Source organism: Muscardinus avellanarius, assembly GCF_963383645.1.
Source record: "Muscardinus avellanarius genome assembly, chromosome: 2".
Lineage (NCBI taxonomy): Eukaryota > Metazoa > Chordata > Mammalia > Rodentia > Gliridae > Muscardinus > Muscardinus avellanarius.
Genome location: NC_137787.1, coordinates 64,090,266 through 64,106,208, shown reverse-complemented (window position 1 = coordinate 64,106,208; position 15,943 = coordinate 64,090,266). Strand labels below are relative to the sequence as shown.

The 15,943-nt window shown below is 41.1% G+C and overlaps 1 protein-coding gene across 1 annotated transcript in view; it reads left to right on the top strand.

Annotated features, from left to right (window-relative positions):
- Positions 1 to 15,943, top strand: part of HAT1 (histone acetyltransferase 1) — a gene marked incomplete at both ends in the record, with an annotated part of 112,050 nt that overhangs the window by 89,793 nt on the left and 6,314 nt on the right. The window contains 1 exon segment of the mRNA XM_080689379.1: positions 10,237 to 10,388. Coding sequence (XP_080545505.1) covers positions 10,237 to 10,388 — 152 coding nt within the window.

Genomic DNA, 15,943 nt, shown 5'->3' with positions numbered 1-15,943 from the left:
CACCCGGCCCCATTTTTCTTTTTAGCACTCAGTTTTAAGGTAAGATATTGGCAGACAAATCCTTATAAAATGTATTGGCTTTTTATTAATTAATTAATTAATTTATTTATTTATTTTTTGCAGGTCTGGGGATGGAACCCAGGGGCATTCTATACTACCTCTGAGCTACACTCCCTGCCCTATTTTTTATTCTTTATTTTGGAACAGGGTCTCACTGAGTTGCAGAGGGCCTCACTAAGTAGCTGAGGCTGTCCTCGAACCGTGACCCTCTGGTCTCAGCCTCCTGAATGCTGGGATTACAAGCATGTGCTACCATGCCCAGCTTGTGTATTGGCTTTTTAAAGAGAGAGAAGGTAGAGTTGAAAAAACTGACAGTGGATAAGCCTATACCACCTCATCCATTAGTACTTTAAAAAAATTTAGGGTTGGAAATGTGGCTAAGTGGTAGAGTACATCTTTTGTAAGTCTTTCTACCTCTGAGACACAGCCTTAGTCCTTTTTATTTTTTATTTGGAACAGGGTCTTAGTAAATTGTGGAGGCTGGCCTCAAACTTTTGATTCTCCTATTTCAGCCTCCCAAATGGAATTTAGACATATGCCATCATGCCTAGCTTAATAAAAAAGAAAAAAAATTAAATAAAGGCTTGCTTCAGTGTGTTGACACATATCTATAATCCCAGTATTTGGGAGACAGAGACAGAAGATTGCAGATTCTAAGTCAGCCATAGCAATTTAGTGAGGCTCTCAGCAACTTAGTCAGACCCTGGACCCTATTTCCAAATTAAAAAAAAAAAGAAAATAGTGCTGGGGGTATACCTCAGAAGTAGAATGCCCCTAAATTCAATCCCCAATACAAATAAATAAATAAATACTTGTTTGTTTATATGTCACTTAGATTTTAGTTAAAAGTCATTGTTGACATAATTTCCATTCCATAGAACATAGAATGTACAATTAGTGTATAGCTCAGTCATTTTTAGTAAATACTTTTTTATTTTGTGGTACTGAGGATGGAATCCAGGGGCATTCCACCTCCAAGCTACACCCCAGCCTTATTTTTTATTCTTTATTTTGAATCAGATTTTCACTGAGTTGCGAAGGGCCTCACTAAGTAACTGAGGCTGTCCGTGAACCGCAATCCTCCTGTGTCAGCCTCCCAAATGCTGGGATTACAAGTGTGTGCTACCATACCTGGCTCATTTTTAGTAAATATAAAGCAGTTATGTTCTAAACATTTTTATCATTGTAAAAATATTCTTCATATCCATTTTCAGTCAGCCCCATCCCAATACCCATTCTTCACTGAGATATTTGGTACATTTTGGCTTAATTGTTTAAAGTATAAGTATCTATATTCATTTTCTTTTTTCTTTGTGGTACTGTGGATGGAACCCAGGGGCATTCAAAACTTTTGAGTTACACCCCAGCCCTATTTTTTATTCTTTATTTTGAAACAGGGTCTCACTGAGTTGCAAAGGCCTAAGTAGCTGTGGCTGTCTGCAAACCACAATCCTCCTGTCTCAGCCTCCTGAATGCTGGGATTACAAGCGTGCAACACCTTACCTGGCTTATTCTTTTATTTGGAAACAGGGTCTCACTAAGTTGCAGGGAGCCTAAGTTGTTGAGGCTAGCTATGAACCTGTGAACTTCCTGCCTCAGGCTCCCAAATATTGGAATTATAAGTGTGTGCCATCATGCCCAGTTTAAGTTCATCTTTTTACATGTGCACATTCAATTGTCCCAGCATCATTTGTTGAAAAGAATATCTTTTCCATAAAATTACTTTGGTACCTTTGTCTTTGGCACTGAGGTTTGAACCCAGGGGTATTCTACCTCTGAGCTCTACCTCCAGCTCTATTTATTTTGAAACAGCTCTCACAAAGTTGCAGAGGGCCTCACCAACCTGCTGAGGCTAACTATGACCCTTTGATCCTCATGTGTCCACCTCCCATGTACTGGGATTACGAGCGTAATCCCAGGCCTGGCTAGTACCATAGCATCTTGATTGGATTATTATAGCTTTCAACCTCCGAGCTACACCTCCTGCCCTATTTTTTATTTTTTATTTTGAAACCGGGTCTCACTGAGTTGCAGAGGGCCTCACTAAGTAGCTGAGGCTGTCCACGAACCATGATCCTCTGGTCTCAGCCTCCCGAATTCTGGGATTACAAGCGTGCGCCACCACGCCCAGCTATTATAACTTTATAATGGAGATTGTTTCATGGTGCTGGGGATTGCAGCCAGGGGGCATTCTAATTCTGAGCTACACCCCCAACCAGATTTTATTTTTATTTGGAAACAGGGTCTTGCTAGGTTGATAATGAATCTCAGTATTTGCTTAAGACTGCCCTTGACCCTGTGATCCTCCTGTCTAAGCCTCCCAAGTACTGGGATTACATGCATGCACCATCACTTCCAGCTTAATTTTTGCTTTTTTTTTTTTTTTAAAGATTTAAAGAAGTTTATTAGATAGATGGAAATACAGAAAATAGAAATACAGCTCCATACCAGACTGGCATGGGGGGGTGACTCGATATGAATACACCCTAATTTTTGCCTTTGAAACAGGATTTTCCAGGTTGCTGAAGGTCTTAAAAATTTTTGAGACAAGCTGGTACATGCTTGTAATCCCAGGACTTGGGAGGCTAAAACAGGAGGGCCGAAGTTTCAAGGACAGCCTTAGCAACTTGCTGAGACCTTGTTTCAAAACAAAGAATAAAATAGGGTTGGGGGTGTGGCTCAGAGGTAGAATTTTCTTGGGTTCAATCCCCAGTACCACACACAAAAAATATAATTTCTGAGACTATCTTTGAACCTGCAATCCTCTCATCTCAGCATCCCAAGTACTAGAATTACAGGTTTGCACCACTGGGGGATTAAACTATCTCTGAGCTACTCCCCAGCCCTATTTTCTTCTTTTATTTTGAAACAGGGTCTCACTAAGTTGTGGAAAACACCCATGGATTGCTGAAGCTGGCCACAAACCTGTGATTCTCCTATCTCAGCCTCCACATATTAGGATTACAAACTTTTGCCACCATTCCCAGCTCTCGCTAGCTTTGTTGTTGTTGTTGTTTAGATGATAATGTGAAGTTTAATCTGCCAAATAAACAAATTGAATCTATGGAGTATGTTTTGCCTGGGTGCTGCAGATTAAATAGAAATCTCTTGAAATGATTGATGGGTTGGGTTGAAAATGGGCACTTGGCTGGGGATGTAGCTCAGTGGTAGAGTGCTTGTCTAGCAAGTACAAGGCCCTAGATGAGGGAGGAGGGCAGTAGTCGTAGCCAGGTGGGTGTTAATAAGACAAGAAATGACAGCAAGATGGGAGGACTCAAACAGAGTAGAAATGAGCCATGACCCTCAGGGCACCAAGGTATAGGTATATTGGATGTTGCAAACTCAACAACTGACCTGGCACAATCACCTCCTAATGTGCAGTGTACCTAATAAATGGAAACAGCGGCACACACCTGTAATCCCAGCTACTTGGGAGGTTGAGGCAAGAGGGTTGCAAGTTTGAGACCATCCTATACAGAAAGACCCTGTCTCAAAATTAAAAGGGTTGGGGATATAGCCCAGTGACAGTGTCTCTGGATTCAGTTCCTATTACTACACACAAAAATGGGAACTTTTCTTACTCTACCTCCCAGGAACCCTTTTTTCCTCCCACCTCTAAATTCTAAAAGCAGCAGAAGAGCCGGGCATGGTGGTGCACGCTTATAATCCCAGTACTTGGTAGCTTAGATAGGAGGATCACAGGTTCAAAGCTAGCCTCAGCAATTTAGGGAGGCTCTTAGCAACCTAGTTAGACACTGTTTCACAATAAAAATAGAATAGGTTTGGGGGTGTAGCCCAGAGGTAGAATTTCCTGGGTTCAATCCTGAGAATCAAATAAATAAATAAATAAAAGCAGCAGAATACTTTCTAATGTTTACATATGAAGTGTTGTCTACTTCTGTTTCTGTCCCCTCCCACCATCTCCCACATTCCCCCAAATGATTTCTCTGCAGAGATGAAGAGGAGGTGCCAGGGGACCTCCTAGCTGCTGCAGTGGTACCAGGCACAGGGCAGTGGTCAAGACATAGTAGAGGTCTTGGCAGGGTAGCTTGTTTCCTTGTATCTCTTGTAGGCCATTCTTGCTCGTTCAGTCACTCTGGACAGAGTTGCATCATCTCTGCTCTCCTGTCTTTCTTCCAATGGCTTCTTCCCATTCTCTCAGGATAATCACCAGCACAACATGTTTGTCCTTGGCCTGCTCTGGCTTTCCATCTGAATGGAATTTTGTGTAATGCTTTTGTGTTCTCTTCTCACCTGTTTCTCCTTCTCACCTGGAAGCTTCTTTGTCTTGTCCAGATTCGGTATGTGGTATTTTTGGTTCTCTGTGCCACCTAGTTGGGGTTTTCAGTGCCCATGGGTCTTTTCACACTGGCTGTCATCCCCATTCTTACTTTTGTCTGAGACTGGAGATTTCTTTTTGGAGTCAGCTTGCACCCATCTCCACTCTCTTCTCTGCCCATATGCATTTCAGTGTGGAGCTGTGCATTATCTCCTCAGGCTCATGTACTTCCCAGCCTCTGTGGACTCCCTGTCTCCTTCCTTCAAGTATAGAGGCTCTAGGGGCAGCTGTACCTTGATGTCTGTATTGGGTTTTGAAGCTGGAAGTGGAAGTCTTTTTCAAAATTGTTTTGGTTATAAGGGTTCTTTATATTTCCATAAAAATCTTAGGATCAGCTCATGAATTTCTGCAAAAAAAAAAGAAGCCTCTTGAGTTTTTATAAGGATTTCATTGAATCTATAATCAATTTGAAGAGAATTGCCATCTTAACAATATCCATTAACATGCAGTGTCTCCATTTATTTAGAGCTTTTTTTTATGTGGTGTTGGTTATTGAACCTAGGGATGTGCTACCTATTCTCACAAGAACTAGTTTAATTTCATGAGACCTGCATTAATTCCTCCTGCAGGTGTTGCCCCATAATCTAATAAGACCACACCTTTCAAAGAATAAGATTCCACAACATTACTACAACTACACTGGGGACTAAGCCTCCAGCACATGAACCTCTGTGGGACTAACCATAACAGGTGCTGAGATTTGTTTTTGTTTTTTGGGTTTTAATTCTTTTTTCCTTTTTGATACTGGGATTGAACCAGTAGCATTCCACTTCTGAGCTACACCCTTTTAAATTTTTTATTTTCAATTAGGGTCTTCTTGAGTTTCTGAGGCTGGCCTGAAACCTGTAGCACTCCTTTCTTAGCTTCCCAAGTGTTGGGATTATAGGTGTGCACCACATCTGGCTCTGCTGAGAGTTTTTGTGCAGAACTGGGGATTGAACCCAGCAGCATTCTACCTCCGAGCTATACCCCAAGCCCTATTTTTTTTTTTTTTTTTGAAACAAGGTCTCCTTAAGTTGCAGAAGACCTCATAAGTAGATGAGTAGTGAAGGCTGGCTGTGAACTTGTGATCCTCCTGTCTTAGCCTCCTAAATACTGGGATTATAAGCATGCACCACCACTCTTAGCTTCTGCTGAGAGTTTTAATTAGGTATGGATGTTGGATGTTGTCTGATTTTTTTTTTTGCATCTATTAAAATGATTGTGTGGTTTTCTCTGTCTTTGTTGTGTGTGTGTGTGTGTGTGTGTGTGTGTGTGTGTGTTACTAGGGATTGAACCCAGGGCATTCTATATTTGAATTACATGCCCAGTCCTGTTGTTTATTTGTACTTTGTAACAGGGTCTTGCTAGGTTGATGAGAGACTCATTATTTGGTGGACCATTGATCCTTTTGTTTCAGCCTCCCAAATATTACAAGGCAAGGATTATAGGTGTGCATCACCATACCCAGTTCTCTGTTCTTTAATATGGTGTCTTCTATTAATATTTATTTATTTATTTATTTATTTTGGTGGTGGTACTGGGGTTTCTGGAAGCCCTTCTACCTCTGGACTACACTCCCAGACCTATTTTATACTTTTTATTTGGAAACAGGGTCTCTTAAGCCAGCAAGGCTGACTTTGAACCTGCGCGATCCTCCTGTCTCCGCCTCCCAAGCGCGGGGATTACAAGTGTGCGCCACCACGCCCGGCTAATATTTTTTTTTTATTAAACAAACCTTGCATTTCTTTTATGAATTCCACTTGGTTCTCTTATGTTATTCATTTGTTTGTTGCTGGATTGGTTTGATAATGTCTTGTGTGTATGTATGTGTGTTTGTGTGGTACTGGAGATTTAACCCAGGGGCAATTTCCATTCCTCCAAGCTATACCCCAGCCCTATTTTTTTTTTTTTTAACTTTGAACTACACCCTGCCTTATTTTTATTCTTTTTTTTTTTTTTTTTTTTTGCTTTGTTTTGTTACTGGAGATGGAACCCTTCTACCTCCGGGCTATACTCCCAGACCTATTTTATATTTTTATTTGGAAACAGGGTCTCTTAAGTCAGTGAGGGACTTCGAACCAGCACTATCCTACTGTCTCTACCTCCCAAGCACGGGGATTACAAGCGTGCACCACCACACCTGGCTTATTCTTTATTTTTTAAACAGGGTCTCACTAGTTGGGGTGGGGGGGCTTGCTAAGTAGCTGAGGCTGATTGCAAACCTGTCTCAGCCTTTCAAGTACTGGGATTACAAGTGTGTGCCACCACCCCTGGCTTATTTTTTATTTAATTTTTTTGAGGTACTGGGGATGGAACTCAGGGGCATTCTACCTCCGAGCTATACCCCAAGCCCTATATTTTTATTTTTTTTTTGAAACAGGTCTCACTGAGTTGAAAAAGGCCTCACTAAGTAGCCGAGGCTGTCTGCAAACTGCGATCCTCCTGTCTCTGTCTCCAGAATGCTGGAATTACAAGTGTGTGCCATCACACCCAGCTTTATTTTTTATTTTGAGACAAGGTTGTGTTAAGTTGTCACGGTTGGCCTTGAATTTGCATCCTGTCTCAGCCTCTCAAGGACTGGGATTGCAAGTGTACACCACCACACCTGGCTCAATTTCATTAATCCTATCATAATTTCATATCAAACTGATAGTCACATAATTTTGTTCTTGCTGATTTAAAGCTATAGTCAAATCATATTTATTTAATAAGTACATGTATATGATGTTAATAACTGAGTGAAGTATAGAGCCATAAAGAAGGTATTTTGTGCTGGGGATGTGGTTCAATGGTAAAATGTTTGGGTAGCATACAGGAAGCCCTAGTTTTGATCCTGGTGGTACTGAAAAGTAATTTAGGAAAGAGTTTAGGGGACTGGGACAGTAGCTCAGTGGTAGAGTACTTGCCTAGCATGCATAGGACCCTGTGTTTGATCCCAAGAACCACAAAAAAAGAAGAAGGTATTTGGATTATAAGCTGAATGAAATGAATGAATGAATCTATATCTCATACTTTTTTTGTGTGTGGTACAGGGGATTGAACTCAGGAACCTTTTACCTCCAGGCTACCACCCATCCCTATATTTGCTCTTTATGTTGAAATAGGGTCTCACTAGGTTGCAGAAGGCTCACTAATTAGCTGAGGCTGGCCACAAACCTATGCTTCTCCTTTCTCAGCCTCCCGAGTACTGGATCACAAGTGTATGCCATTACACCCGGCTTTGTATTTTTCAAAAAAAGCTTTATTGATACATAATTAACATAGCATACAATTCTCTCATTTATTAAAAATGTGCAATTAAGCTGGGCGTGGTGGCACACACTTGTAATCCCAGCATTTGGAATGCTGAGACAGGAGGATCCGGGTTCACAGACAGCCTCAGCTACTTAGTGAGGCACTCTGCGACTCAGTGAGATCCTGTTTCAAAATAAAGAATAAGAAGTAGGGTTGGGTATGTAGCTTGGAGGTAGAATGTCCCTGGGTTCCATCTCTAGTACTGCAAAACTAACTAACTAACTAAATAAATAAATAATAGGACTAGGGATAGAGCTCAGAGGTAGAATGGCCCTGAGTTCAATCGCCAGTTAAAAAAAAAAAAAGTACAATTAATTTGCTAGATATTTCCAGCATTCCCATCACTGTAATCTAGTTTGGGAGTATTCTCTTCCATTTCAAAGAAACCCTATTAGAATTTACTCCTCACTAGCCCCCAATAGGCAAATATAGACAGAAAGTATACTAGTGGTTGCCTATTGTGGGCACTGAAAATATATGCCTGGCTTCTTTCACCTAGCATAATGTTTGCAAGGTTCATTCTTTTTTTTTTTTTTTTATTCTTTATTTTGAAACCGGGTCTCACTGAGTTGCAGAGGGCCTCACTAAGTAGCTGAGGCTGTCCGTGAACCCGGATCCACCTGCCTCAGCCTCCCGAATGCTGGGATTACAAGCATGCACCACCACGCCCAGCTCTTATGTACTAGGATTATAACTGTGTGCCACTACATCTGGCTACCCTCAGCCTTTTTTATTTGGAAAAAGGGTCTCACTACGTTGCTGAAGCTGTCCTCAAGTCTGCAATCCTCCTGTCTCAGCCTCCCAAGTACTGGATCATAGGCATGTACCACCATGCCTGGTTTCATGTACTAGTTTTTATGCGCACTTAGGTTTTTATATCTCCTGGGATATATACCTAAGGGTAAAAATGATGAGAAATCTGGTAACTGTTTAACCTTTTCTTTGGTACTGGAGATTGACTGAACACAAGAGCATTCTGTCTCTGAGCTATACACCAGCCCTTCTTATTTGAATCAGGGTCTCACTAAGTAGCTGAGGCTCTCTCTTCACTTGCTGAGGCTGGCCTCAGACCTGAAACCCTCCTGTCTCTGTACTCACCTTATCTGGCTTTATGTTTACCTTTTGAGGAACCACAGCTTATTTTCCTTAAGTTTAGCCATCCTCATGATGTGAAATGACACCTCTATAGTTTTGATTTGTATTTCCCTGTAGCTAGTGGTGTTGTATACCTTTCCATATGCATCTTCTTGAGAAATGTCTATTTAGATCCTTTGCCATTTTTTTTTTTTTTTTTTTGTAGTACTGGAAATGTCACCCAGGGACATTCTACCTCCAAGGGACACCCCCAGCCCTATTTTTTTATTCTTTATTTTGGCACAGGTTCTCAATAAGTTGTGGAAGGCCTTACTAAGTACCTAAGGCTGGTTGCGAACCTGCAGTCCTCTTGTCTCCACCTCTCAAGCATGTGCCACCAAACCCAGCTTGTTTCAACCTCTCTATTGATCAGCTAGGTGTGGTGGTGCACGCTTGTAATCCCAGTACTTGGGAAGCCAAGTGAGACAGGAAAATCATGGCCAGCCTCAGCCACTTAGCCCTCTGCAACTTAGACCTCTTTTCAAAATAAAGAATAAAAATAGAGCTGGCTGGGCGCGATGGCGCACTCTTGTAATCCCAGCATTTGGGAGGCTGAGACAGGAGCATCATGCAGACAGCCTCAAGTACTTAGTGAGGCCCTTGGCAACTCAGACCCTGTTTCAAAATAAAGAAAAAAAAAAAAAAAAGAGGGCAGGGGGTATTGCTCAGAGGTAGAATGCCCCTGGGTTCCATCCCTAGTACTGTAAAAAAAAAAAAAAAAAAAGCTGGGTGTGTGGCTTGAGATAGAATGTTCCTGGGCTCCATCCCCACTTCTGCAAAAAATAAACAAACCAGGGGGTCCAGAGAAGTGAAGTAACTTTCTGAAGGCCCTGCATTTGTGAATGAGAGAACTGGGCTTTTCTATTCTCGGTGCAGTATTTTTTTCCTGTCTACCAATGTCCAGTGTTCTTGTCTTTAAGGTAGATACAACTTAGACAAACATAAATGAAGATAAGCAACAAAGAAAGTATCAAAATCATGTCCTCATTGTGTTCTTCTAAATCAAAGAGATGATTTTGGAAAGGTTTTTTTTAGTAGGTAAAATAAGTATAGCAGACTATAAAGATTATTGGATTAAAGGAATGAAGTTAACATTAACTTGTAACCCTTAGCTATCAAAAAAAGAAAAGCTTGGGTTTTCTAAACTTGAACCTCATTTGTACAGCTTTTTAAATTGGAGTTAAAACCAATATAGTTAAAAAACTTGATATTTGAAATGAATAGCTCTTATTTTTATAATTAACATAAATATCTTCACTAAAGGAACACATCTATAATTTTAATTGGTAAAGCCAATAGTTCTGTTGTTTGAGTTATAAGAAACAATTCTTTTACATTCTAACTTTGCTAGCTTAGCTTGTATATTGAGATTTCAAATGATGAAGAAATTATGTTGCATAAAGGAAATGTTACTCTGCTTTCTTCAGCGGAAGACCCATCCAAAAGCTATGTGAAATTAAGAGACTTTGTGCTTGTGAAGCTCTGTCAAGATTTGCCCTGTTTTTCTCGGGAAAAGTTAATGCAAGGATTCAATGAAGATATGGCAATAGAAGCACAACAGAAGTTCAAAATAAATAAGGTATTTTTATTTTATAGGAGGAAACGTTTACATTTTAAAGTACATAGCTCAAGACATCAAGAATGAAAGCAGGGAGTACCAGTGGTTAAGATTGCGCTCTGAACCAGACTGCCTGATTCAAAACTAGATCTGCCACTTTGTCTCTGTCTAGGGCAGTTTAGTTTACCACCTTATGCCTCAATTTCCTTATTAATAAAATAGGAGATAGTATATATTATGGCTATATTAAGTGTAATAAGCAGAACAGAAATGGATAGTATCTTAGTTTTGCTTTTTTAAAAAATGTGTAAGCTAGATGTGGTGGCTCATGCTTGTAATCCCAGCATTTGGGAGGCTGAGACAGGAGGATTGCAGTTCGCAGACAGCCTCAGTACTTAGTGAGGCCCTTTGCAACTCAGTGAGACTCTGTTTCAAAATAAAGGGGAAAAACGTAGGCCTGGGTGGGTGTGTAGCTCGGAGGTAGAATGACCTTGAATTCATTCCCCAGTAAGGGGGGGTTTGGGGGGGAGGGAACGTGTATGCGGGGTGTGGTGGTGACTATAATCCCAGTACTTGGGAGGCTGATGAGACAGAAGAATTGCAAGTATAAGGACAGCCTCAGCAAGTAATGAGACTCTCATTAACCTAGCAAGACTCTGTTTCAAAATAAAAATAGGGCTGAGGGTGTAGTTCAAAGGCAGAATGCCCCTGGGTTCAATCCTCAGAAACACACACACACACACACACACACACACACACACACACACACACACTCTCTCTCACTCACTCACACACAAAACTGTAAAGTAGTCATACCTCAGGAGACAGTGTTGGTGGGAGAAAAGTTAGAGTAAAACATGTCACTTTCATTTTATATACTTTTATATATTTGTTAAATTGTAAAGTACTGAGCTAGGCATGGTGGTGTAAGTTTGTAATCATAGTACTTGGGAGACTGAGACAGGAGGATCCCAGGTTCATAGCCAATGTCAGCTATTTAGTGAAACTCTCCACAACTTAATGATACCCTGTTTCAAAATGAAAGAATAGCTGGATGTGTTGGTGCACACTTGTAATCCCAGCGTCAGGAGGTTGAGACACGAGGATTGTCAGTGAGGCCCTTTGCGACTCAGAGAAACCCTGTTTCTCTCTGAAGAAACTAGAGAAAAAAAAAAAAGGTCTGGAGGTGTAGCTCGGAGGTAGAATGCCCCTGGGTTCCATCCTCAGTACTGCAAAAAAAGAAAGAAAAAAAAAAAAGTAAACAAATAAATAGGGCTGAATATTGCTCAGAGGCAAAATGCCCCTGAATTCCATCCTTAGTAATATATATATATATATATATATATATATATATATATATATATATATATATATATATATATATATGTTAAAGCTCTTGAGGAATAGGTAGAATTTATTATGAAAGCATATGGGATATATATACACACACACACATACATACATACACACAATTGTAAAGTAGTAATATTAAGATAGGTATAGAAAAAATAATTTGGGGGTTCAGAGAAAGGAGTTTAATTTATTTATTTATTTATTTATTTATTTATTTATTTATTTATTTATTTATTTATTTATTTATTTATGGTGGTACTGGGGTTCCTGGAAGTCCTGCCTCTGGGCTACACTCCCAGACCTATTTTTTACTTTTTTATTTTTGGAAACAGGGTCTCCTAAGCCAGCGCGGCTGGCTTTGAACCTGCGCAATCCTCCTGTCTCTGCCTCCCAAGCACAGGGATTACAAGCGTGCACCACCATGCCCGGCGTTACATTTATTTAAACAAGGAAATTAAGCCAGGCATGGTGGTACATGCTTATAATCGCAGTACTTGGAGAGGCAGAGACAGGAGGATCACAGGTTTGTGGCCAGCTGAAGCTACTTAGGCTCTCTGCATCTTAGACCTGTTTCAAAAGAAAGAATAAAGCCAGGCGTGGTGGCACACGCTTGTAATCCCAGTACTTGGGAGGCTGAGAGGAGGATTGCACAGGTTTGAAGCCAGCCTCAGCTAGTTAGTGAGGCTCTCAGCAACTTAGCAAGACCATGTTTCCGAATAAAATGTAAAATAGGTCTGGAGCCAGGCGTGGTGGTAATCCCAGCATTTGGGAGGCTGAGACCGGAGGATTGCGGTTTGCGGACAGCCTCAGCTGTTTAGGCCCTCTGCAACTCAGTGAAGCCCGGTTTCTTTTTTTTTTTTTTTTTTTTTGGTGGTACTGGGGTTCCTGGAAGCCCTTCTACCTCCGGGCTACACTCCTATTTTTTTTTAAATTTGGAAACAGGGTCTCCTAAGCCAGCGCGCGCGGCTGGCTTCGAACCTGTGCGATCCTCCTGTCTCTGCCTTGCAAGCGCGGGGATTACAAGCATGCGCCACCACGCCTGGCGTGAAGCCCAGTTTCAAAATAAAGAATAAAAAATAGGGCAGGGAGCCGGGCATGGTGGCGCATGCTTGTAATCCCTGCGCTTGGGAGGCAGAGACAGGAGGATCGCGCAGGTTCGAAGCCAGCCACGCACGCTGGTTTAGGAGACCCTGTTTCCAAATAAAAATGTAAAAATAGGTTTGGGAGTGTAGCCCGGAAGTAGAAGGGCTTCCAGGAACCCCAGTACCACCAAAAAAAAAAAAAAAAAAAAGGGCAGGGATGTACCTCGGAGATTGAATGGCCCTGGGTTCCATCTCCAGACCAGCTTAAAAAAAAAAAGGTCTGGGGATGTAGCCTGGAGGTAGAAAGCCCCTGGGTCCCATCCCCAGTACCAATGAGTGAGTGAGTGAATGAATGAATGAATGAATGAATGAATAATAAAAACAGGGCTCAGGATATAGCTTGGAGATAGGATGCCTTGGGTTCAATCCTCAGTATTGCAAGAAATAAATAAGTAAAAAATAAAAATAAACAAGGAAGTCAGATGGTATTACATGGGAAGATGGCATTTGACTTAAAGCTCTTGAGGAATAGGTAGAATTTATTATGAAAGCATATGGGATGAAGAGTGCTCTGTAGTAAGGACTGGCCATTGATGCTGTTGCCCACTCGTTGCTGGGCTTTAGAACTCCACAGTTCCCACCTTGCCACTTAATCCTCTCATCACTTTTTTTGTGTGTCTGTGTGGTGGTACTGATGATTGAACTCAGGAGCATACTACCTCCAAGCTATATCCCCAGCCCAATTTCATTTTTTATTTTGAAACAGGGGCTCAGTAAACTGTAGGGGGCCTCTGGAGATTGCTGAGGCTGGCCACAAACCTGCAATTCTTCTCTCAGCTTCCCAAGTACTGGGATTATAAATGTGTGCCACCATACCTGGCTCATCATCTTTCTTGGAGTACTTTCGGGGATGAAACCCAGGGGCATTGTACCTCTGAGCTACACTCCCAGCCCTAATTTTTTTGTCTTTTTTTGCTTGTTTTTTGTACTAGGGATGGAACCCAGGGCATTCTACCTCTGAGCTACATCCTCAGCCCTATTTTTTAGTCATTATTTTGAAACAGGGTCTCACTGAGTTAGTTGCAAAGGGCCTAAGTAGCTGAGGCTGTCTTCAAACCCTGATTCTCCTGTCTCTCAGCCTCCCAAATGCTGGGATTACAAGTGTGCACCACCACGCCTGGCGTAGTCTTTTATTTTTATTATTTTATTTTATTTGTGGGTCTAGGGATGGAACCCAGGGCATTGGACCTCTGAGCTACACCCCCTGCCCTATTTTTTATTCTTTATTTTGAAACATGGTCTCACTGAGTTGTGGAGGGCCTAAGTAGCTGAGGCTGTCCGTGAACCACGATCCTCCTGTCTCAGCCTCCTGAATGCTAGGATTACAAACGTGTGCCACCATGCCTGGCTTCTTTTAATTTTTGAAACAGTGTCTCACTGAGTTGTGAAGGGCCTCCCTAAGTAGCTGAGGCTGTCTGCAAACCGTGATCCTCCAGTCTCAGCCTTCCAAATGCTGGGATTTTAAGTGTGTGCCACCATACCCAACTCTTTTGTTTCTTAAATGTAACTTCCTCAGAGTTCTTTATCCTCATTTCTTCTTATTCTATTTAAAGTTTGACATGACATATCTAAATATCCAGTCTAAAGTTTCCATTTGAGGAAAAATTGAACAAGGTTGCTGGGTCACTATCAACAATCCCCAAATTGAATTGAAACTTTCCATCTTCTGCATTAAAACACTCTAATGGTCTTATGGCTTTAAGATAAATTTTATTTATTTATTTATATATGTATCTCCTTTGTGTGTGTGTGTAGTATATGTATGTATTTAGAAGTGATTTCTGTCTTCAGGCTACATTAAACATAAATTTATTAATAAGGATTTATTTAATAGCTCAAATGAATACTTTTTTTGTGTTTGTGTGGTACTGAGGATAGAACCCAGGGGCATTCGACCTCCAAGCTACACCTCCAGCCCTATTTTTTATTCTTTATTTGGAACAGGGTCTCAGTGAGTTACAGAGGGCCTCACTAAGTAGCTGAGGCTGTCTGCGAACTGTGAACCATGATCCTCCTGTCTCAGCCTCCCAAATGCTGGGATTACAAGCGTGCACCACCACGCCCAGGGAATACATTTTTTTAAATCATGCTTTAAAAAAAAAATAAGGCACACAAGTTGGACTCATCATGAGCTGAACTTTCCTACCTTGTTGGCTTCGGCTGTCTTTCCTGCGTGCTCTGGCTTTACTGAACCTCTTCTTTCCTATTTAGGCCACATCTTTCTTCTATGTTTTTAATATATATTGTTCTCTTTATGAGGATTCCCTCTTGTTTGTTTTGCCAGATAATATTCATTTCTTCAGACTCACTCAAGTGTCCATTCTAGAAATTTTAAATATTCTTCTAACCTATACTTACTTACTTCCCCACAATAATAAATAGATGAGTAAGATAACACAAACATAAAAATGATGCTACTCCTTTGGCTTCAGTAATATCAAACTTTCTTGTTTCTCCAATATATTTGGGTTTTTTACGGGTTTTCTCTCTGCCACTGTACTATCACTCTGCGTCCTTTCCTCCGATGATCTTAGCTGACCTTATGGCTTTAACTCTTACCTGTGTACTGATACAGCTTACATCCTCGTGGTTATGTTCTGTCTACTCAATATCCCTTGGGCTGTGAAGACTACTTTCATTCCAATCCAGTCAATTATTCCATATATATATGTAGAGCCCTGGCCTTTAGTATACTTACTTCTGCTGTCCCAGTTCATCCATCCATCTATCCATCCATCCTTCCTTTCTCTTTTTTTTTTTTTTTTGCTTTTTTTTTTTTGCCATGCTTAATATATTAGCTTCTTTTTTCCCCCATGGTACTGGGAATTGAACCCAGTGGCATTCTACCTCTGAGCTGTATACCCCAGCCCTATTTATTTATTTACTCATTCATTCATTCATTCATTCATTCATTCATTTTTTGCAGTACTAGGGAAAAAACCCAGGGGCATTCTACCTCCGAGCTATACCCCCAGCCTTATTTTTTATTGAAACAGGATCTTACTGAGTTGCGAAGCACCTAAGTAGCTGGGGCTCTCTGTGAACTGTGATCCTCCTGTCTCAGCCTCCCGGATGCTGGGA